The following is a 23,215-nucleotide window of genomic DNA, read 5'->3' on the forward strand; positions in this document are numbered from 1 at the left end:
AAGAGCATTAATGTACTTGAAAATTCCCTCCGGAGGAGCGTGATGACAATTGGTTTGTACAGCTTTGATCGCTGCTTTAAATACTGCCCAAGATAAACTGCAGGGTTAGACCCTTTTGCCACTGGTAAGTAGAAAACCCAGAAGTGGCTATCAAGCAGTGGATACATCAAATACTCAGCCTGAGACGCTTGAAAACAGGAGTTTAAAATAGCACATAGCCCTAAAATCACTTTCTGTTGGGAATAGTGGTACATGTGACACTGAAAGTTGGAGCTTTTACAGCACAGATTTAGGACAAATTTTGTTAAACGTGCCTAACTTGGTTATTGTGTGAGACAAACATCTGAGTCAGGGTGTTTTTATAGCCTCGATCTAGGAAGAGGGGTTGCTGGTCTTCATCAAAATCATCTCTGTTGGAGAGTCTGGATGACCATTGTTTGAGTCAGGCATGAATGAAGGCAGTAATGTGGGCCTGCTCTGCTGCATCTGGACAAGGATGGCCTGACATTACTTATCAATGAATTATACTACAGTCAAGGTACTGTATGTTACGGTCTGTTATGCTGTTATAGTTAAAGCAGAATACATGTCTCATAAGAGTTGGATGAAAGGCCTGACCTCAGTCCTACATGTTTACTATGGAAGGAGCTGAAGGAGGCAAGGAGCTGAACTGTTCTTTAAGAAGAAGTGGGCTGATATGTAGAGATGATGAACCATTACCAAAAGGTTTAGCTGTGAACAAAAGGTGAATGTAAATGATTTCACACGTCATCATTGTTTAGTTGGGTTTCCTTTAGTTTGCACTTGTACTGTATGACACATCTGTATTCTAGGTTAAATATAATTAAACTGTCAGCTGTGGAACAATAAAAACAAGACTCTGCTGAAGCATAAATCAGGTGCCCAGATGACCACTCAGACGCTTGACTTATTATACTTATCCGTCCTGTAGTACAGAGGCCGTTGGAGAGGCCTTTCCAGAATACCTTTATCGTAAATGACAGGACACGTTGTTCTTTACAGCTAACGTGTGTCTATTGTAAGCTAATATGAGAAAAAGGACATTTTGTACTAGCACAACTAATGCTAACTCGATTTTACTCATAATAATCAGCACCTCCAAGCCTCAATCACGGCCATTCGTGGAGGTGAAAACCTAACTCTACAAGCTGTTTCAGCAGCGCTAACAAGTGTACAGTTGGCTGTTTAAACCATGCGAACTGTTTCATGTCACTGACTTCTACACAACCACCCAACCAACCACACCTAAACCTGCAACAGTGGAACTAAAACCTGTCCAGTGCTACAGTGATATAAAACATCAAGCCTGAGTACAAATAAGTAAAATACAGGTTTACAATTTGAAATTCGCTAAATGCATAAACTACTTAACTATTAGTGCTACCTGGTCACACATTAAAGCTTCTTTGAATCATGGCCTGTTTTTAAATTGCAATAATAGCTTTGACAAATACAAATGTATATGCACTTTATAGATATGTTACAGTATGCAGTAATATATTTAGTTATTGTACGATGTGCTCTGGGATTCTGCTCAGTATTAGTAATTAAAAGGTAAATAATAAAGATGTGCAATCATTGCACAGCCCATGACCCTGTCTAAATGCTTCTGCTACCTTAGAAAAACACAATATGTAGTGTGTTGTGCATTTTGTGTCTGAACCAACCTTAACCTACCACTGAATGAGCAGTAATTACAAATATTCTCACATTTTGGGCCCAGGAACTCAAAGTTGACACATTTAGACCTTGTGTCACTTCTAACTTTCTCATCATATACATACTTTGATATCACGGCTATAATGAAAGTTATACTTTGAAAAATTGACACAGGTGGATTAAAGTCGAGCAGAGGAACAAGCAGTGACAGAACGAGTTGTCCCAGCATAATGTGCATCTCGACTGGGACTTTGATTAATACAGATTTTGTCTCTGTTACAGACACAGGGAGGTGAATTCTACAGAGCATCCACAAAGCAGCAGCGGCCTCGTGTTCACCGCTTAACGAGCTAACAACAGGATTATAAATTGGCCCTGAAACTCAAGTCACATGTTCAAGTTCATGTTGCTTGCTAGATGACATTTTCACAAGACAGTTAAATATTTAGATGTTTTCACTGTGAAATATTTTCTGCCTACACCAAACCAAATGCTTTGTCATAATAACAAGGCACTTTTAGTTTATCAATGTCAATCATGCTTTTTTAATAAATACATTTCTGTGAAGCCTTTTGCTTTTGTTGCTTTTACACTCCCACTGTGACGATGCAGTTGTGCCTAATCTGCTGTCTATACAATCGCACTGGGAAAAGATAAAGTGTATAAACTGTAATATTAAGCTCTTAAGGCAAAGTGTTTGCTAATGAATACAATATTAATAATATACTGTATTCAATTGTTGTATTGTCACATTCTACCTGCTACAGTCCGTACAGTACAGGGGAAACAGTTCTTGTTGAGGAGGCACCTGATGTTTCTCCACCTTTCACCTAATCTGGGTCATCATGAGACATGCTTATCTCTATTTTATGATGAAGACCCAAAACCTCCACCATTCCTGTCCCTGAGTGGGGCACGCTGGTGTGCAGGAGGTGCCTCTGTAAATGCTTGATCCAATCCTCTTGGACAGACAGAGGTCCCTGGAAGACCAAGTCACAGAATCTGCAATTAGAAAGAAAAGCTCATACAATATATGTAAGTGAAGGTTAGAGGGGCGTGTAGAGCTTCTTATTGTAGGTGCGTGTTGGAAAACCCTGACTTATTCATATATGAGAGGATCAGGCAGGGAATTCTCTCCTGAATAGGTGGCAGCTTCTGCAAAAATGGGCCAGTAAAGGCTAATGTGTTAGTCTGTCAACAGTTTTATACACCACTAGTGTGGCAAGCACTATTTAATTTAAGGCAGTTGAGCACAGACTGGACTGAGTCTTGACAGTTGTCTCTCCCTTTTCACAGTTAAGCCAATTTAGTGGTCTCCCAAGCAGGTTTGGAGCAAACACCTGATCAGCGCCTCCCACAACAACTGAATGCAGCCTGACAAAGAGCAGGCCCGCTCTCCTCTCGTTGCATATGGCGCGCCATCTGGCTCACATCGGAGGTGAATATAAGATGCAAAATTCAACACAATGGATTTGTGCTAAGTGGTCATGGAACTCCTATTTAACAAGATGTCCTTCATATGCACTAATAACTTACGTATACTTGCTGGCAAAATAAAAATTTCCAAGTCAAGCCTTACAGGCTTAATGGTCTCTCTCTCAGAGGAGACATACAAAGATGGGGGTTGGGCTGTACAGGTCAAGAGTGGAGCCCAGATGAGGTCAGACACTTACTCCTCACAACTCAATGTGGGACCGTTCCCATTTCGCATCTTTTAATTTCCAAATTGGTAAAATACCCAGATTCATTCACTATTTAGTGCTGAATATTAGTTATAAGCTGTAAAGAGGCACCACAGGGGACGGCCTCTATGTATAGTGTATGTGTTAAACATGCTTTTTAACACAATCGTTACATGATCTGTAGAAATGACCTAATCCCCCATCCAGAAGACATATTAAAACTTCTGCAGGTGCAGGACATGGGCCGTGATGACCATCCTGCTGGACATCACATGCCTGTCACTCTGTCAATGCCTCAAGGTGCACCTGTTGTCCTGTGGCTGAATTCTTTTAGGCAGAGCATCTGATTGAAACTTTGCTTTTATACTTTCCAGACAAAGACTTTGCACCAGCTTTGTTGACAGACTGTTGGACCTTCCAATTCCACCTGTGTAACAATGAGTAAGACTTTACCTTTTATGACTTTACCTGCAGGTGAGTGTGTATATCTCAGCATTCAAGGAGGGGAGAATCCTCTGCTTAAGCCCAGGCCCTGGTCTTGGTTTCTTTCGTTTATAATCGTAGCCTGAAAAACAAAACTTGTTATCACAGAATATGTGATATAAATAAAGATCACAAAGCCCAAAATGTATTCTAATCTTTCCAGACTCCCGAACGAAAGTGATGCATGGTCAACATTCTTTAGCGTAGTTACAGATTACGAACTGGTAAATTGCTGATAATGCTAAGTCGGTTGGTGTTTCATGAGGAAAGGTTTTGGGTTCATGCTGTAATTTTATTATGAAGCAAAACTGTGAGTCCCAGCGCGATCTAAAGTCTTCTTCCACCTTTTTTTTCATTTGCAGCATCTGATTTGCACTCTCCTGTTTGAAAGTGTTGCTGGTAAAGTTTAACACAATCTTGTGTCTTCAGGGGGGCTATTTTCACATACGGTACACCACCTCATGAGAGTCACAGATGATTCATAACGACATGAGGAAAATCACAGATGTTAGTCCTATGACAGACAAACTGGCAATGATGCATCTGAGCAATTGTTAATATATACTCTGTGGAATGTGCAGGTGTTTCATCTCTGAAGATCTATCAGAATAAAAATTATTAATGTTGAATAATAAATATCAATCAAAGCTCACAATGTGTTAAATGTTCTAAATTGTCAACAACACAATAGAAATGAAAAAGTGCACAATCACAGTGTTATTAGCGTGAACATTGTGGTGGTGTATTTGAAGAGAGACCCCACAAAGAATAATTCAAATGTAAAGGTTTGGCAGCGTCTTTCTTGGAACTTTACTGAGAGGCTGCTTTGGGCAGACATTAAACACAATAGTGTAAACAAGGACGGTGGCCTCACAACTCAGCATCAAGGGGCCTCATCGTCGTTTAATGTGAGCTTCAAAAGCATGAATGATTGCTGCGTCATTAAGATTCTGCGGCATGGAGGTTATGTACAGATTCTGTGATGCAATACTGCAATACTCATTTAGATCAAACCTAATTTTCTCTCCTGGAAATCTATGAAAGCCTGCCAATACAATTTTAGCTCTAACTCTCAGATAAAACTTGTGTGACAGGTGACAGGAGGTTGGTCTTGTAGGACACACAGATAACCATGAACTAGAAGCAGAATTATGAACAATTATTGTAATTATTTCCTCAGGGCTCACGTGAACTTTTGGTTTGGTTAAAAGAACCTGCACATGATGTGTCTTCACGTCGTGCTTTGTTTCAGCTAATGCCCCAAAACACGCAGTTTTTACCGTATAAGATTCTTCTCTGCTCACGAAGGAATAAGATCATATAAAATCATAACCAAAGAAACAGTAACCAATGAAACAGAAAAAGTAGAAGATCACCTCATAAGCTTTAGAAAGATATGAATAATGGGCTAAAACATGCAAAAATCAACTATGATTATGATGGGATGGTCTGAACCACCACAGACTGTACCACGGGTCCAGTTTTGTTCCTCACCTCCCATTTTATTCTCCTCCCTGTACTCTTTGGTCATATCACAGACTTTCCTGCGTTGGTTGCTGGTTGCTGTGAGCTCCACGCAGCCCTGTCTCATCTTGAGAAGTTCAACTAAAGTGCTTGAAGAGGCCTTGGGGCATGTTTGTGCTTCTACCTGTAGCCTCCGCCTCTCTGAAATGGCCTCTGCCTCCTGCTTCGATGCAAAGCTGTCAAATACGGGATACGGATTCCCGAGCCCAAACTGAGCTTTTACTGGGACTCCAGCATGGACCTGGAAGTAGCCGTTGCTGCTGATAAACCTCTGAGACACCAAGAGACACGGAGGGAACGGACTCTGAAGGATGGTCTGATTCGCTTTACTCTCGTCCCGCAGCAGTTCGTTTATGAGGCCCAGCGGGGACTTAGCGGTGCCGGTCACACTTCCACCTATTCGCTTCAGGTGTCCCCTCACATGGTTGGAGAGGCCGGTTTTAGTATCAAACCAAAGGCGACACAGGGGGCAGGGGTACTCTCTCTGGTCCTCTGGCTTGACAACTGTAACATAAAGTTAGTAATAGTTCATCATGTGATACAGTATGTATGCATTTGACTTGTAACCTTACATTATGTTAAATGTTAAATTACTGCAATTAAAAAAAAAAATCTCTATAGAAACTCAAACAACTGATCAGTATAATTGAAAGTATAATGATTGTTTAGCAGTATAATAATAATAATGCAATATTTCTGCCTATACATTATGTATGATGTTGTGATGAGGGTGAAGAGCAAAGTGACCTTTGACCTTAAACACGGATTTGGAGAGTGATCAGGCCCCAGTTATAGCGTTTCATGTTTAAATGTTGTCCCATGTCCAGGATAAGCGTGTGGATGCTTTTATGTCGTAGCAAACAGACGTTGCCTGTTTCTTTGAGGGAAAACAGAGCAGAGCTGCATACATCAAATCACTTTGGTTCAAAATCTAAAGGTCTGATGTGCTGAAGGGTCTAGCAAACCTACAGTATACTGTAAGTAGCTAACTACTCAAGTGTATGCAGACAAATCTCTGGGCTCCATGTTAGCGTACCTTTTCTCACTCTGGTTGCACCACACATCCCCCTTCGGGTCCGTGGCTGATGGTCCCCCAAAGCCACTTGCTTCGGCGAGACCAGGTGCCGAGCGTTGTAGGACAGGCCCACGCGATGGAGGTGTCCTCGCACATGATTAGACAGACCCACCCCGGACTTGAAGACTGCGGGGCAGTACGGACAGGGCTTGTGTTCCACAGCTCGCGTGGTGAGAACTTCAAAGCTGTCACTTGTGGACGTGCGAGGGGGGTCCGGGGAATCCTCGCACACTGTTGCTTCAATGTACTCCTCCTTGATTATGAGTTGCTCTATGTCACTGCAGTCTTCATCTCCATCGTCTTCATCCTTGAGTGCATGTGGGCTTTGGTCTTTCCCTGCAAACCTCTGCCTCTCTCTGTGATACCCTCGAGCAAAGTGATTCCTTTCATTCTTGATGCTCTCCAAGACGCTGCCTGTAGCTTCACTGGTGTCCTTACTGAAGTTGCTGCTGCCCCCATAGCCTTTCTCTAACTCCCTAACTGCAGACTCTTTCTTAAGCCTCTTTCTGTGCTTTGGCAATATATTAGCATTCACACTGTCAATAGTGTTACGCAGAGGTGTTGACACTTTATTCATTGATGGCGAACGCTGCTTTCCTTGCACTCGTAAAGTCTCGCTGGCAGGGTCGTTCTTGCTAGCCCGAAAGAACATCTGGTCTAATTTAAGACTTCTAGCTGATAGTAGAAAACCTGTGGTTGGAGCACGGTTTGCCTGCTTTGGGCTGCCAAAAGCCCCGCAGCCATTGTTCGCAGCGTCTTCTTCCACACAGGTGAGATCGGTTGCCTCGTCTAATTTTTCTGCGGGTTGCAGGAGTAATTTTCGATGCTTGTCGATCTTCCACAAAGACGGCAGCGCTGTGTTTTTGGTGCAGCCAACGTGGCACCGAAACTGAGGAGGATTCGCAGTTCTGTCCTCTTGGACGCACGTGACCCTGTTTTTGCTGCAGCTGATGGGGAATGAAGCCGCCTTCTCGAAAGTTGGCACTGGTTTAACTGGTCCAGGAGTTTTGATTTGGTCAGAAGGCGTTTTATAATCGCCGCAGCCTGGATGCCTCTCCAGTGCTAGTCTGTCTGTGCCAGTTAGGAAGTCCACATTGCATTCGAATGGAGCCTCTGCATCATTAGCTTGAGTCATCCTTCTGGGCTGAGGCGGCTGTGCGCCGAGGTGTGCCAAACGGAAGTGCGCTTCAAGTGCCTCCTGCGTCAGTGTAACGTAATTACACTCCTCGCAGAAGTAGTAGTGCTTCAGATTATCGTGTGTTTTTGCATGCTGGACTAATATCTTGGAGCAGTTGCAGCCATTGACGTACTGCGGACGCTGCAGCGCGGTGGCACCGGCTCTACGACCACTGCTACATGTACGTCTTTGCAGCCTGTCTCGGTGAATAATAATGTGCTTGGAAAGGGAGTAGCTATCACAGAACAAACGCCCACATTCCCTGCAGGTAAAGGGCTGGGACTCTCTCCTACTGTTCAGCTGATAATGCCTGCTTAAATGGTGCATCATATGTCTTTTGTCCTTGAACTGAACACGGCATGTTGTGCAGGAGAAGAGAAGCGGTGGCTCCGTCGCTTCCACTTTTGGACCAACGCTGTCTTCGTCTTCGGGGCCATTCGGCTCATGAAGGCCTTTGTGTGCAGCGGACACATTGTTCCTAGAGAGGTGTTTGAACAGCGCAACAGAATGCTTCAGATCAGCCTGTGGACCCAAAGAACTCTCTCTGTTGGCGGCATCAACAGTTTCATCATCATTACCAGTGCAGAAAAGTGCATTTAGGTGATTTAAGTTGCTTTTAACCTTTTCAACACAGCCTGGCGTGTTTTCCATGAGTGCATTGGATCTTTGGTGCCTCCCTTCGGTCTCCAGCCCACTGTCACCGTGCAACACATCCTCGCCTGCTGAATCCCATCTGATTACTTCAGCATCCTGATAATCACGCGAGGAGCGTTCTGACCATCCTACGCCCTGTCGAGATGTTGTTTTTATTGTCCGTTTCCTCTGAGGTTGGCTGAGGTGCATTCGCTCCGCACTTTCACCTGACAGTGTGGAATAGGCCAGTTTAGACTCATTCTCCTCCAAGTGAGACAGTGGCGCGTTGACACCTGGCTGTGTGGCCGGTGTTTTTACAGCGGGGCCCGCTGTGTTCTTCCAAGCGTCTGATTGAAGCTCACTAGGTGGTCGTAACACCTCGAGGCTTGTGTCCTTCTCCGCCTGCCACGCGGCATCCAGGACATTGTTGGATAAAACAGTGCCTTTGTTCAGGACACAGTGTACCTCTGAGGTGGGGTGTGAACCAGGTCCATTAACAAGTGCTCCTGAAGGCAATGAATTGCCTGCATGGGGAACAGCGGGGACACTGCTGTATACAAATGGATTCGGCTGGGTTCCATTTAAAGGGTTTTCGTGTTCATCTGAGGACAGACCTGCAGCATTGTTCTTCAGGGAGAATGTGTGACTCTGTAATGGCTCCTGAATACGACCTGGGCTGTCAGACACAATTTCTCTGTCTTTGTCCTCATGTGTCTTTAGCTTCAGATCCGACATAGCGCCAATACTTTCTGAAATATTAAAAATATCATGAATTATTAGCTGTAGTGAATTCTTCTAATGATTTCAAGCATTAGCCAGATAAGGCATGCAAGGGCAGTATTAAACCATCTAAGGGAAACAGGGACCTGTAAATTAAAAAAATGAAACACAGCAGTTATAATAATTTTTTTTTTCATTCACACTGACAGTGTGGTTCTGTTAAAAAATAGTTTTTGGGCTATTCCCACAGCTTCCCAAAATGAGCGTGGTATTATTCTGTGCCGCATTATGATTCCCCAACACCCTCTTTCGCCACCTCTATTCATAACAAACCCTGCTGTTAGCCCTGAATACCCTGGCGAGGATGCTTAATTACGTGAGCGTACCTCTGGGATACAACCTTCCTGCTTCTCCACCCAAAGTTCTCAGTCGTCTGCTAAAATTGACCAATTTCCATGGGAACAAAGTACACCTCCAATGAGATCATATTGCGTCTTATCACTCTGTGATGGTGCCAAAACAGATCCCAGCATGAGACTGTTGTTACTTGAATCCTGACAAATTGGCAGCCAGACAATCTGTCTAAAACACAAACACAGACCCACACAAAGAAAACATCACTTTTGCACATACACATGGACGAGCGCAGTAATCTTTCAAAGAAAGGTTTTATTGAAGTCACAGTTGAACTCAATTAATTTATTGGAACAACAAAGTGAACAGTAGAAATTTTAAATGCGTATGTGTACATTTTATCACAGATTACACTGTGCTGTCCAAAGCTGGATTCGTTTAGGATGAAAGCTCTGTGGATTTGACATCCAGGGCTGGTCGCTCTCTACAGGAAGCAGCATTGCTAACGAAGTGGTAAATTCAGTGTTAATGAGTGGCTTCACTGTTACCACCTCAGAGGTAAAACCTTCCAAGCTCCATATTTTCCCCATCTGTTGTGGTGTGAGAGGTTCGAAGAGGGAACAGACGCTCTAAATTTAAAGCAAACTTCGATGTTACCCCCAAACGGCGGGGTGGCGAAGCCATCAAAATGCTTTGGTTCAAAATGTGCAAGCCTCATTAGCAGTTAGCGCATGCGACTCGCCCATCTCTCTCTTTCTGTTCGTGTGTGTGTACATCACGCACATCATTTTAAAACATCTTGATTGCTTTATATTGTAAATGTTGTAAGGCTGACCTTACCAGGCCTGAAGCTGTTTACAGACAGAGCTTTAATACAGTCAAGATGATATGATCATATACTATTTTTTTTTTTACTCTGAATTTTCACTTTGGCAAATGAGACTTAAAGGTATCTTCACTATCACATTCTGAAGACTCAAACTAGAAGTTAAAATGTCTTTTTGCTACGTATTGAGATTTCCTCAACCCAATTAGGATTTAAGAGGACCTAAGATGCAATAAATTATTATAAGGCAGCACTGTGCTGCGCATGTCAATTCTGCAGCCTATAGGGGAGAATTGGAAATAATTTACCTCGAGTGGATAAAATATTAGAAACAACCAGCAACACATTATTACATCAATAACTTATTAGCAGGATGAAAGTTTGATAAATTCTGTCAAGCTATTTATTGGAATTTAATACCTTTAAAATCGTGTAATATTTTTGTTGATGCTGTTGAAAAGGTGTTAATTCTTCTGTTGTTTAATTGGCATGTGCCACATGTTGGTAGGCTGATGTACCGTATGATATACAGTACACAGACAGTTCCTTTACACATACACATCTGCCCACCTCTTACACCTCAAGTCAGTGGAGTGGAAAAACACCAGCATGTATGACATGGTGAATATTATAAGCTACTGTGGATGGGATGTATCACAGGGATGTTTATCTGGGTGGTACCCAACAAAGTGGAAAATCACAACAATAAAGGGTTTAATTTTTACTTTATTAACAGTGACGTCGACCCAGAGCGCGAGTTGGAAGTGCTCTCCTGCAGCGGGCTCTCATAGTCGGTGGGCTGGGAAGCGTGCCATGTATTTACATCAGTGAGGCTTTGAGTCTGGCTCACAACTTCAGCTCATGTCATGCCCTATTCTTTTTCATCTTCCTGCCATTCTCCACGCTGCACAATTTAATTACAAGAAAATGCTATAACATTCTCCTGGATTTTTGATTTCCTGACTTATTTTTTGTAGCTGTGCAGGTTGGGATACAACACTACATGGTTTTCTTGGCAATGTAAAAAAGCTTGTGCAAATGAGAAAATTTAAACTAGAGTCAACAACCGGAGTGGCATGAGTTTAGGGGTCAAGTGTTATTGTAAGACCTGTCAATGCAATGTTCTTTTCCACATTTCAAGGCCATTGCAGCTACAAGGGTCCAGTAAGAGACTCTGGGCTTTGGACAAACAAGACATTTGAAGCTGTCACTTTGAGCTTGGGAAATGTTTGACAGGTGCTTTTCACCATTTCTGATGATGTCTAGATATTGATATTAAAAAAAACAAAAAAACAATCCACAGTTATAGAAGGTAGAGGCAATTGTTAGCTGCTCCTGTTAGCCATCCCAATAGATGCTCCCTGTGATCCATGAACAAACACTCACAGTCACATTTTCCAGGAACAAAAGTTTAATTGCAGCAGGACAACACACTGATTGAGCAGTTTGGCCCCGCAGGCTTTACGAGTGTGAACGTCTAAGCAAATTTGTTTAGCTGAAGACCCGGGCTGGCAGCACCATGGAGACGGTGCTGGAGACCAACTGGGACCAGTCAGCCAAACGATTTCAACTGCTGGAGCTGTCTGTACAGATCAACGGCAAACATTCTATTCCTCTGCCATTGCCTTTGCTGAGGAGATGTCAAAACAAGAGGGAACAGTCCCTCAAGTGCAGCACTACACAACTTCCTAAGCTAATGGGATCTATTGATTTATTTGACACAACGTGAATTTATGAAGCGGCCTCTTTAGAGTGAGAGTTTCAAAGTGTGGCTCAAAACAAACACAATGAGATTCTGCTTGACACTCCAGTAATCCTGAGGTGACTACAGTGAAGATAGTGAAGATAAAAAACATCTTAGCCCTGCAGTTACTACCCAACTCTCAAACAGCAGAAAAGCAGTAATTAGTAGGACACTACAAGTCAAATGTCACCCTCCCATGTGACTAACTGGCTTATTGAGCAGAAGAACGTGAAGCTTAAAAAAAGATTCACAGTATAAAACAGACATTTCTTTCACTTGCACAGGAGAAGACAGAGAGCACAGCTTCAGACGCGGTCTTTGTCTGGATTACGTACACTCTTATCCCAACGAAATCTAGTCACCCAAAGGTCATTTCCATAATAATGGCCTCCATTCTCCCTAATGGGATTGTGAATGTGATTATGTATGCCAGCATCTTGTGCAGACACTATCAGCCCTGTCATCTTGAATTGCGCAAATGTAATTACACAAAGCCCTTTGATACCTAAACAATGTAATTTACTGCTTGAGTGAAAATTCATGCTGGAGCTATAGGAGTGAAATAATACACCAAAAAAAAAGTATGAGCGCTATAGGTACCATAGGTGGCTCCGTATAGTAGGAAAGATATAAATGCTAATGTGCATTTTAATAACAGGAGAATCAGTGTATTTCAGGGAGAGTTAAGAAATAACTCTCAAAGTAGAAGTGGTTACTTCAAAGAATAGATTAGACATCTAATCATATATATATATATATATATATATATATATATATATATATATATATATATATATATATATATATATATATATATATATATATATATATATATATGTATATACTACATACTTTAGTCTTATACTTTGCCAAGAGATGGGTTATCATATGGCAAAGCTCAAGTCTGTGTATTAAATATGAAACTACAGCCAGCAGCTCATCTTAGCCAGGCGTATGTAGACAGGACTTGACTGGCCAAAAATCAAAACAATAAACTGCTATTTCCTTAAAACCTTGGACCATAGCTGCGTTCCAGCCGCTCTAACACAGACTTGGTGCATTTCGGCTTGGTCTACCACGGCAGCTTTCTGTGTGCTGTGGTGGGCTGGTCCACATGTGCCCGCTCCAGTGAACTCAAGTGTTGCGATACTTTCTCATATCTTACAGTAGCTTATTGTAGCATTAAAAATAAACCGCACACAAGCTGCTTCCACGTTCAGCCTCCAGCTGAAGCTTCATATTTAGTGGACCTACACCGTTGGGTGTAATTAATGCCGTCAGTCTTTTGTTTTAATTAAGCGGACGTAGTATATAAGCTGTTGTGCTATACGGGGAGGAAGGTGTAATAAATAGACATTACAAGAAAGCCTCGTACATTTTGTAGAGATGCAAGAACTAGAAAGAGACTAGCAGAAAAAAAGAGGGCCAAACTGGCAGAAAGCACTAACTGCAGGTAAGACTCTCACAAACCATAAACACTCTGGTTCTTTAGCTAAGGTTCAACGCTCCAGACCCTCTGAACCGGGCCACAGCAAACCTCTCCCTGCACCCCTCCCATGACGAGGAGGAATGAGTGAAAAAGCTGTGATGGTAGATTTACTGATGAAAAAAGGTGAAGCAAGAACATTGGGAGTGATAAAAGGGGACAGGGAGCGAGTGACAGTTGGGTTAAGACAGAAGTCATGTTCAATAGCAGGTAGAAACATCAAACAGCGAGTTCACAGGAAACCCATGCAACCTTGTCTTGAAGGAGGATTTTCTGTTGTGTGGAGTAGATTATATCTGTTCAAGCTGCTGACACGGCCTCATTTGCTGCCCGTAGTGTTGGAGGGGGATTAAACGATATAAACTTTAAAGCTTTAAACAATACCTTTCAAAATTAAATGGATTAAGGGAGGGATGTCTGATGGGGATTTCCCAGGGCTTTGTTAGTTTTAAACTCTACTCTTTTTAAAAAGGGGGAAGAAGAAGAAAAAAATCGCAGCACTTAGAGATTTCTCAGGCATGTGACCATTTTAATGAGGCTTCTCTCACGTTGAGGAGGGCAGTGGGCACAGGAGAGCTGCCAAGCAGATGGCTCTCATAAACATCATATCTACTCTGTTTAGATACATGACTTCTCATCTCCCGACACTGAGAGGAAAACAAACCCGACCATCACCACCAGCACTACCCTCTCGCCTGCTTTTGGCAAGCGGCGCCGGCTCGTTGAAATGGCACATTTCCATTTCCTACATGCCTCCTTCGTAGCAATATGCATGAGCTGCGCAATTGATATACATAACCTCTAATCTCTTTTAAGTATGCAGAGAAGATGCAGCAATTGCAGCGCTGGGTATTTTTATTTAGTGGCAGTTAGGATGTTGACTTTTATTAAATGTTATTATTACCATATAACTGAAAGCATAAGCAACCCAAAAAGTTGCTGCTATGATTAGACATGCTCAGATTCCTTCCACTTCTGTTAGGAGGGGAAGAAAATGAAACACACATATATAAATAAATATATACATATATCAAACTTTGTTGCTGCCGCTTTGCTGTAGACATGTGACCATTCAGATGAAAGGGAGTCGGTGTCAAACTGCTCTCCAAATTGAGGACAGGCTCCACATCGCAGAGCAGGCATCAGTGAGCTTAAATTCAGAGACATGTCAAGCATTGCACGTATTAGGATGAAATCTCTCATTATCTTTCTTTAAAACATAATCTGGGTGCGCCGCAGCAGGGAAACACAGGGAGCAGGGGCCTCGCAGTCAGTTTTAGCAATTAAAGTGAGTCCCCAGTAGTCACCTTGAGTTCTATTATTAGCGCAGGATGAACTGCTGCAAACAGAAAGTGGATCAAGTGCGTCGTTTGCGGCCTGTGGTCGGGCTCAGAGACCTAGAAGTGGCTAAAATAAGCAGCGCTGTGATCACACGGGGTCACGGTGATGACATGAGCAGCAGAGCTGATGGAGAACAAAGAAGGAGCAAAGTCTCTGAAGAAAAAAAAGCCAAAACTGCAGCTGTCAAGAAGTCAGAAATTCAGAGTCCAACAAAAGCCTATTTATCTAACTCTATCAGGAACAGTGGACAGCTTCAGCGCTGTAACCTTGACAGCACTGGGATTCCCTTGTCATTTCCCAAGGTCCACACACACACACACACACACACACACACACACACACACACACACACACACACACACACACACACACACACACACACACACACACACACACACACAGGCACAGACGCATGTAAGGCGATTATTCAGTGCTGCTTGTCAATTGCACCTTTTCAACCCCGATCAATGAATCCTCTTGCACCAGGGGTCTGTACCAGCGCCAGTCATTAACATGTGAGTGCCACTCTATCAGCTCCGGCTCCAAATAAATCAAAGGGTCGGCCACAGAAGAAAAGGGGCTAATATTTCCTCAATAACCCCAGAGAGACACCATGGAGAGATGCAAATTGCCTCCCAGGAGACCCCAGGGGATGTGAAGGAGAAACTCGCTGGGAGGGAACGGGGAGCTAATGAGTATAATGGTAAATGTATACAAGAACAGGGAGAAAAGCCTCTCTATTCATACCAATTAATACAATCTTATCAATGGAGGTGTACTGTAAAAGCAGGGCCCGTGTCTAACCCCGTTGCCCTCCTCCTCATTTCCACCTTGCAAGCATCTGTATTATTCAGCACAGGCCAGTCTACGGTCATTAGCCCTGTGGGAGGCTGGGCCAGGCCTGGGGAGTTAAGGAGATTTTAAAAACCGCTCACTCTTCACATCAAAACAAATCAGGCCAAATCAAAGGGGCTCAAAAATGTCCGTTCTTCGAGGGGTGTGGAAGGAACCAGCATTGTTATGAAGGCTGCTTTGTGCAGCGGTAATCCGAATGAAAGAAATAAATAGGAATAGGGGTTAGATTACCATTTGAAGACAATATCAATGACAATTAATGATGTTATATTTTATTCATAGTGTCTTTACATGATACGTAGAAAATCTCAGCATACATTAATTAAATTAATTAAATGCTACATTGCAACATTTGAGGTTTTCTTGTTTCTACCTATATTATTAACAGTGGTTTTTGTTCACAGAATTTCATCAAAGTTGGCAAAAACAAGTCTGAGATGATAGATAGACATTACCCCACAGAGTTTCGCCAATCTCCATGTTATAATCTACAGCAGTTAAGGAATATCTTTCAGAATAGATTTCACATTTTAGATTGCTTACTTCTTGGTTGTTCATGTATTTCTTTGTGTTTATTTGCAAATGTTTCACTTTGCAAATGAATTTGAAATGCCTTCCCACTGAACGCAGGGGAGCTGTGCAGTTTAAGGAAGCATTTAAACTAACTGAAATGACAAACAAATGCATGAAAACGATAAGGAGAAGAAGAAGAAACATCTTGATGAACCATTTTGAAGGTCAGTAACCAGAGTAGAAAAATAAACCTGACAGCAGCTGGATTCGCCTCCTAGAGATCACAGAGGCTACTGAACAGAAGGTTAATCACTATATAACTTTTTTTTCATTTATAATCCTGTACTTTAGACTTCATCGAGAACGTCTCCAAAAGCCCTCTGTCAGCATAATTGTGCCTAACCTGTGGCCCACATGCTCAAATCTCTAAAATATCACATCCAACTCTGAGAATAAATGGGAAAATAATGAGGGAAGTGCTGAGCTCAACCTTAGGTACGTACTGTATCAAAGAAACTATGAGCTGACTCACAGCTCATGTGCAATAGAACTCACTAATCCAAATCCTCAAAGATGGAGGTTGTTTGAACTTGTGAAATGTACAGAGAGATTAATACAAGACAATCCAGATTTGACATATTTGCAGATTCTGCTATACAGCAAGTGGTTGAGGAACAAATGCATCTCTGATTTCACACTGGTAATTTGTATTTAGATTGTTTGCAAGACCAGCGATACTGCCCCTGATGGATGGATGGATGGATGGATGGATGGATGGATGGATGGATGGATGGATGGATGGATGGATGGATGGATGGATGGATGGATGGATGGATGGATGGATGGATGGATGGATTGTTTGCTTGCATATTGTACAATAGTAGTCCAGTGTCCAAGTGCTTCCCTCAACACATCATTATTTGACCCACAACAACAATTATTCCACAACAGCACAAAACCTAGTCATACGTGTATATTATAAAGATGTGTTATTATACTTTTTTATTATTATTGTTTATTTGTTATTATTTATATTGAATTATTCATTATTTATTCTCAGACTTATTGTAGTTCCTCCTTCAATATAAGCATTTACATGTATGTGGTTTCCTACCTACAATGATAATGGCACATTTCTGACTTTGAGGACTTTAGTATCAGTGATCATATTCTGCCCCTTAGTGGAGGAAACGGTCCATAACCTGAACGTTAAGGGATCTGAAAAAAACGAGCCCTGATGTGTAGCGAGAAGCCGCAGGCTGGACTGTGGACATCTGCTGCTTCAGCCAGACCTTGAAGAATCAAAGAACAGAGGGTTCTAATTCTTTATGAGGGGAAGTTAATTGTAATTATGGAAAATACCCCAAATGAGGCAGAACAGGGCAGAGATGCTGGTCTTCGCTTGTTGAAAGTGCTTTGTTAAATTGGGTCGTGTTGTGTCAGAGATGAGGAATCAGAATTCCCTCCCATCCCTAGAAATATGTCTGTGCGAATCCTCCCGAGCAAGAACTGCTGTTGCAAATTAAGAACGTGAAAACTTTCTCATCACCATGCCGTTTGCTACACCAACAGCGGTGGATGTTCACCACGACGAACTGATATAAGTGCTGAAATAGCAAGAGGCGACATTAGGGTGCAGTGGCACAGTATACACAAAATATCACAAATAGGTTTTTTATAAACCCTGACAGTGACTAAAATTTAACAAACTCCAATTAGGTGCTTGAACACGAGACTTCCTTATACAAAAGGCTGCACGTGGAGTTGCTTTACTTCTATCACCTTCCATCCAGCTAATTAATCAATAAACACTGTCACAATTATACAGTCTATTCCAAAACATCCTCTTTCCAATAGCTGGACCGGAGAACATGCAATGTCAAATTCCTGTCTTTGAACTGACCAACTATAAAAGCTGTTTCTGACCCTAGAATTTGAATGATTAGCATGAATTTAAACATTATTCACAAGAGTGGCTTCGATTTTATGAAAATCAAACAAAGACTGCGCCACATAGTAAACACGACTTGTGTGTCAGTGATTTTGCTTCACACTGGAAAATAATCAACAGCCAGCTTGTCACTCCCTCCAACCTGCCAAGTGTAGGAGTGGAGGCACTGACACATGTAACTGACATCTCAGATTTAATTTGACTGGTAATCACACCCAGCTATAGTTTCAGAGCATTTCACACATCTGAACTACAGTTTCAGGTGTTAAGCTGGTAAGGAGACATACAACTGTGCCTCTGAACGGTAACACCTCATCACTCGGTCACATTTTAGGCTCATGCTCTGCCATTATGATCATAATAATGAGAATACTAACGTGAATATTAGACTCCGCACACATTTTCAGGCTTTATGGAGAAAATGCAATCAACACTCATTTTGAGCTCAACTTTCCCTGATCAGACACATTCACGTTCAGTTCAGTGGCTATTTGAAACTAATTATGAACATGCGTCGATTTCGCTGCGTGTCACCTTGTTGTGATTCTTGTCTGAATTGCAAAGCATGAGCTGATAATGTCACTTTTAATAAGACGCAATATTCTATGTATACCACCCGCGATTGTCAGATTTGAGAAAGTTCATCTGCATAATCATACAGCATTTTAAACAAGATGAAGTGTATTTACCAGCCGGCGCTGAGGCCTTAATTTCTCCACGCCCTTAAACGCCACACCTGTAACAAAGAAACAATGAATGAATGTGACATGTTAAAGGTGACAAGCAGTACAGCAAAGAATCAACGGGAACAATGCACTCAGTCAAATTTATTACATGTACTGTATATACAGATGGAAGAAATAAGTGGGACAGAATGATGATTGACACGAAATTAAGCTTTCAGCTTTCTTGGTTCAGGCTTCCTGCAGTGATTTATTGTACACAGGCTAATCAGGAAAGGCGTGGTTTACTCTAATGCCATATTCCGTCATTATATATTTAGAAAAAAGCAGAGATGAGCTACTGTATTCATGTTGAATGTAGCAAACACACAGGGATGAGAGGCTGCTAACAGCTAGCAATAATTGTAATAAGCAATCTGCCTGTATCATCTGCAAAATGTTGATTATATCAATTTTGTATCAAAGCTTGTTTCACAAACTACTGTCTTTGAATCATTAGACTGAAAAGTCTAATGAAGACTGTAAACATCTTTAGGTTTGACTTAAGGATTGACACATAAAGTATGGGCAAAAATTATTTGATTGTGAACGTGCAACTGGAATTTGATTCATAATTCAGACAATAAAAAGTGTCACAAGATATTTTATATCGATGGCGAAGGAACTGGATTGAGAAACTAGACAGCTAGAAAGTTAACTTTGCAATTTAAGAGCCAATGGACACATCATTGTGTAAAACACATTCCTTCTGGGTTTTTTTCTAACGGCTGACATTCTGCAGAGCTCCAGGTTCTTCGTAGACCCAGCTGATTATTAAAATATCCTCTCACTGCAGCTGTTCCTCAGCTGAGCAGCTAATTCAGGCCAGTGTGCTCCTGTTTAAGTAGTCCCAGGTGTGTTCATTTATAGCTGTGTAAGCAGCCGCCTGGCTCTCGGCGCACACACAACTGTTTGCTATGCTGCGCATTCAGAGACTTCAGGCGTCTTGGTTAAAACATTTGACCTTGTCAAGTGACATATAATCAATTTGTGGATAACATGCCTCAACTACCTGATTTATTTAGTTAAGCAGTTGAATCCTTTGCTCTCAGTGGCGCATGAGAACAGCTACTATAGCCATGTAAATCTCGTCCTTAGACACCTGCAGGGAGTGATGGACTTGCTGCACCGTATGTAGGTCTACACACAAAACCAGCTTCCATTCCCAAGCTTATAATGAGGGTTCAATACTCACTGTCTCCAACAGAAAACGTTTAGACTCCTCGTTTTGTCACAGGTCTTGTAAGACGCTGCCATATTTTTCATCAAATATTGTTTTGAGCCTGTAAAGATGGTATAATACTACTGTATAGGCATTCAAGTCAACTTCCTCCTTTTGACCAGTTGATAGAAACCTCTCATTAATTCCTAATATATATTTCCAAAATATTAAATAATAATTTGAAGATAGGCAACTGTATAAGACAGAGAAAGACAAAGAGTAATGATGACACAGATCCTAAGTAACAGTTTTGCCTTTTAAACCATTAAACTAAAACACTTTTATGGATGAGCCATAGATGCAGAGAGGCTGTTCCCACAGAAACACACATACAGACAGGTTTAGTGCAACTATATACACCACTAGTCATACTAAACACTAATATAAAGTAATTTTAGTAAAGCTAAAAACCCACCACTATAAAAAGTACCATTATGCTTTTACTTTGGATGACGTTAAAGGGGTCATTAATTTTATATATACGCTTTTTCTTGCTGTGGTGTTACTTTTAAACCTGAAGTAAACATTTGCATTGCTGCTTCAATATATATACTTACTGTATACTGCAACAACAATTCATTCTATACAGGTCTTTTCTTTCAGGGCAGCAAAAGATGTGACTGTTTTTATCTGTTTTTATCTTTTCAGGATGTTACAGCCTGCTCTAACACGGGGACCAGCAGGTTACAATATGGATCTGATGCAATGCTCTGTATTGGTTAGTTTGAATTGAAGAAAAAGTGTTAAGATAGCAAGTATTGTGCTAAATCAACTTTGAGGCACTTTAGTTATTGTGTGTTACTGTGTGTCTTTGGGCTGTGTGCAGACCTGAGCACCAACCTGAAAATAGCACAAACTGGGGGGGTAAAACTTGTTCTGATGTACTAATGAGGTCCACTCCTGTCAATCAAACCTACTCCCTCGTCTGGACCGCTCGCACACCCGCCCTCAAAAACTTTCCATTAAACTTTCTTGTCTTCAACACTTCGGTAGAACCTGCTGCTGAATCCAGGCAGTTATCAAGCAAAGCATGTTGTCGGTTGTAACGGTGAAAACAGAAGTGTGTTAAAAGCTAAAGATAAATAAGTCTAGTGGACACATCCTAAGTAGAAGAGGTCTGAAAATGGGACTCATTCTGGGCTGGATATTCCTCACATCTTCGCATGAAATACAGTCTGTTCCTCAAATGACACTTTCTCATCAACAAACGGTGAGGGCTGTATACTGTATGTACAGTACGTCAGGCTGAGAGCTGTTGTGGCTTGCAGAGAGTTTACCTCCAGTGCAGTACAGTAAATCCATAGGCCGGTCTAGTCTAGTCTCCTTCTGGCTCATTCTGAGGTGGAGGCAGGTCTAGATAATTTGATATACAGTACATCATCATCCTGACAAAATGAAACATTTTAGAAAAGTTCATTGCTTCTGACTGCTATTTCTATGTAACATGGCAAAGCAGCATTCAAGGCTCTAACAATCTATTTAAATATGTGACTGCTACAGTATATGTGTCATATGAAAATATTTAGCCACAGTAGAGTGTGAGACCCAAACCAGGTCCTTAATCCCCCTGGTGTCCTCCAAACTCAGGTGAACTCTGGTCAATAGATACATTAAATTAAGTACTTAAAGTGACTTTTTGGCCTTAAGCCTTTAGTTAGTAGCTGTAAAACAAATAATCTGCAACTCAAGCTAAAACTTAAAAGGATGCATGTTTAGATGGGTAACACATAATCATAATTTGTACCACTTGGCATTTAACAGCCTTCATCCATTCAAGGTCTGATGACTGCGTCCACCTCCGTCTCAGTGACCGCGTCAATGCAAGTCATTGGGAAGGTTTCCTCGTTCCGTTAAATCCAACTCGGCGCTGACTGGGACTTTATTTTGACAGGCTATGCGACAGTCGGCTTCAGACGGAGGAGGGGGACAAGGCTCCGCGCCGCATCGGTGAGCCGAGGCTCCACACCTGCACGCTGACCGTACTGTACCGTCACTGCAGCTTCGGCAGCCTCGCGCCCACCTACAGCACGACGCCACGCGACGCCACGCGACGCGGCGCGGCGCGGCGCGGCGCGTCGCACACCGCGTTTAGCGGATCCGCATCAAAGCTTTGCGGCAGACTCCAACACCTACCTCGGGCTGTGTCATCGTGTTACCGCACCTGAGACCGCCATCCGTCCTTCCTCACTGTGACACTGTCGCCATTTTGCTTTAAAATCACGCAGGTTGCGCTCCGGTCCGGAGGAGAGAGGTGTTCACGGCGGAGCCAGAGGAGGGAGCGTCACCCGAGCTGCTCACCGACCACCCCACCACCACCACCACCAGTACTGTACTGTATGTCCACTAGTTCCTGATCACGCTTTCTGTTTTAAAGCGACACAGTTGGGGGACAACACAACATAATAGACATGAAGGAAAGTGAATTAATAAGTCAGTAAACCTTAAATATTCTTTATGCTTTTCTGACACACATACTGTACTGTATTGTAGGAGTTTCAAAAAGTTGGCAGCGATTGCCCTTCAAATGATAAAATAAATTCAAAAAATATTTATCTGTCAGTCACCAAACACAACTTGTCACCAACACAAAGTCCAGAACCGGATGGCAACAAACGGGTTAACGCCCATGGACTCAATTTCAAAATGGTTCCATTGCTAGTGAAAAAATATGCTACTGTTGTATATTTAATGCTGAATGGCTCTTGTACCGCACGAGTGAAACACTGAGCTTTAACCCTCATTTAAATTGTAGGATAATGATGCAGAATGCATGCTGAAAATGCATTATTGATAGAGATGCATGGGTTCTCGTGCCCAGATGTTAACGTGTCCGTGTTCTGCCCAAAACTGCAGCAGTCAGGGGAAAGAACAGTGTCATCACCAGTGCATGTGGGACGGCTCCGGAGAAGCAGTGATAATAATAAAATACACTTTTATTATGTGTGACAGTCCACTGAGAATAACAGTGTTTGTGGTGTTTGCCGTGGGTGATTGGAGTGGTAATTCTCATATTCATAAACATATGAAATATTGATTGGATTAAGGAAGCGACTAACAAACCTTTGAGTGTACATTGCTAAAGTGACGGCTATTATCAACAACGAGTCGTGTGCAGGCAACTAGAGTTTCTTCAGAGCTGCTGAATATTTATGGCGTGGGCAAAATATGACTTATTTATTTTTGCTAAATTATTAAATGTGTGGAATGCAGATCATTAATCATTAATA

The 23,215-nt window shown here is 42.1% G+C and overlaps 1 protein-coding gene across 3 annotated transcripts; it reads right to left on the reverse strand.

Moving 5' to 3' along the window:
- Positions 1-771: 771 nt before the first annotated feature.
- znf644b (zinc finger protein 644b) lies at positions 772-22,294 on the reverse strand. 3 transcript variants are annotated; one of them, XM_029147526.2, is made up of 6 exons: positions 22,150-22,294; positions 18,734-18,780; positions 6,406-9,003; positions 5,340-5,873; positions 3,831-3,927; positions 772-2,682 (listed from the first exon to the last, which is right to left on the reverse strand). In XM_029147526.2, exons 3-6 carry the CDS (start codon positions 8,987-8,989, stop codon positions 2,511-2,513), a joined length of 3,387 nt encoding a protein of 1,128 aa, XP_029003359.1. In that variant the 5' UTR covers positions 8,990-9,003; positions 18,734-18,780; positions 22,150-22,294; the 3' UTR covers positions 772-2,510. The 3 variants fall into 3 exon arrangements, with proteins under 3 accessions (XP_029003359.1, XP_040926366.1, XP_029003358.1); XM_041070432.1 differs by having other exon boundaries at positions 772-2,660; positions 22,122-22,294; XM_029147525.2 differs by having other exon boundaries at positions 22,122-22,294.
- Between the last annotated feature and the right edge of the window lie 921 nt (positions 22,295-23,215).

This window comes from Betta splendens, chromosome 4 (genome assembly GCF_900634795.4).
Source record: "Betta splendens chromosome 4, fBetSpl5.4, whole genome shotgun sequence".
Lineage (NCBI taxonomy): Eukaryota > Metazoa > Chordata > Actinopteri > Anabantiformes > Osphronemidae > Betta > Betta splendens.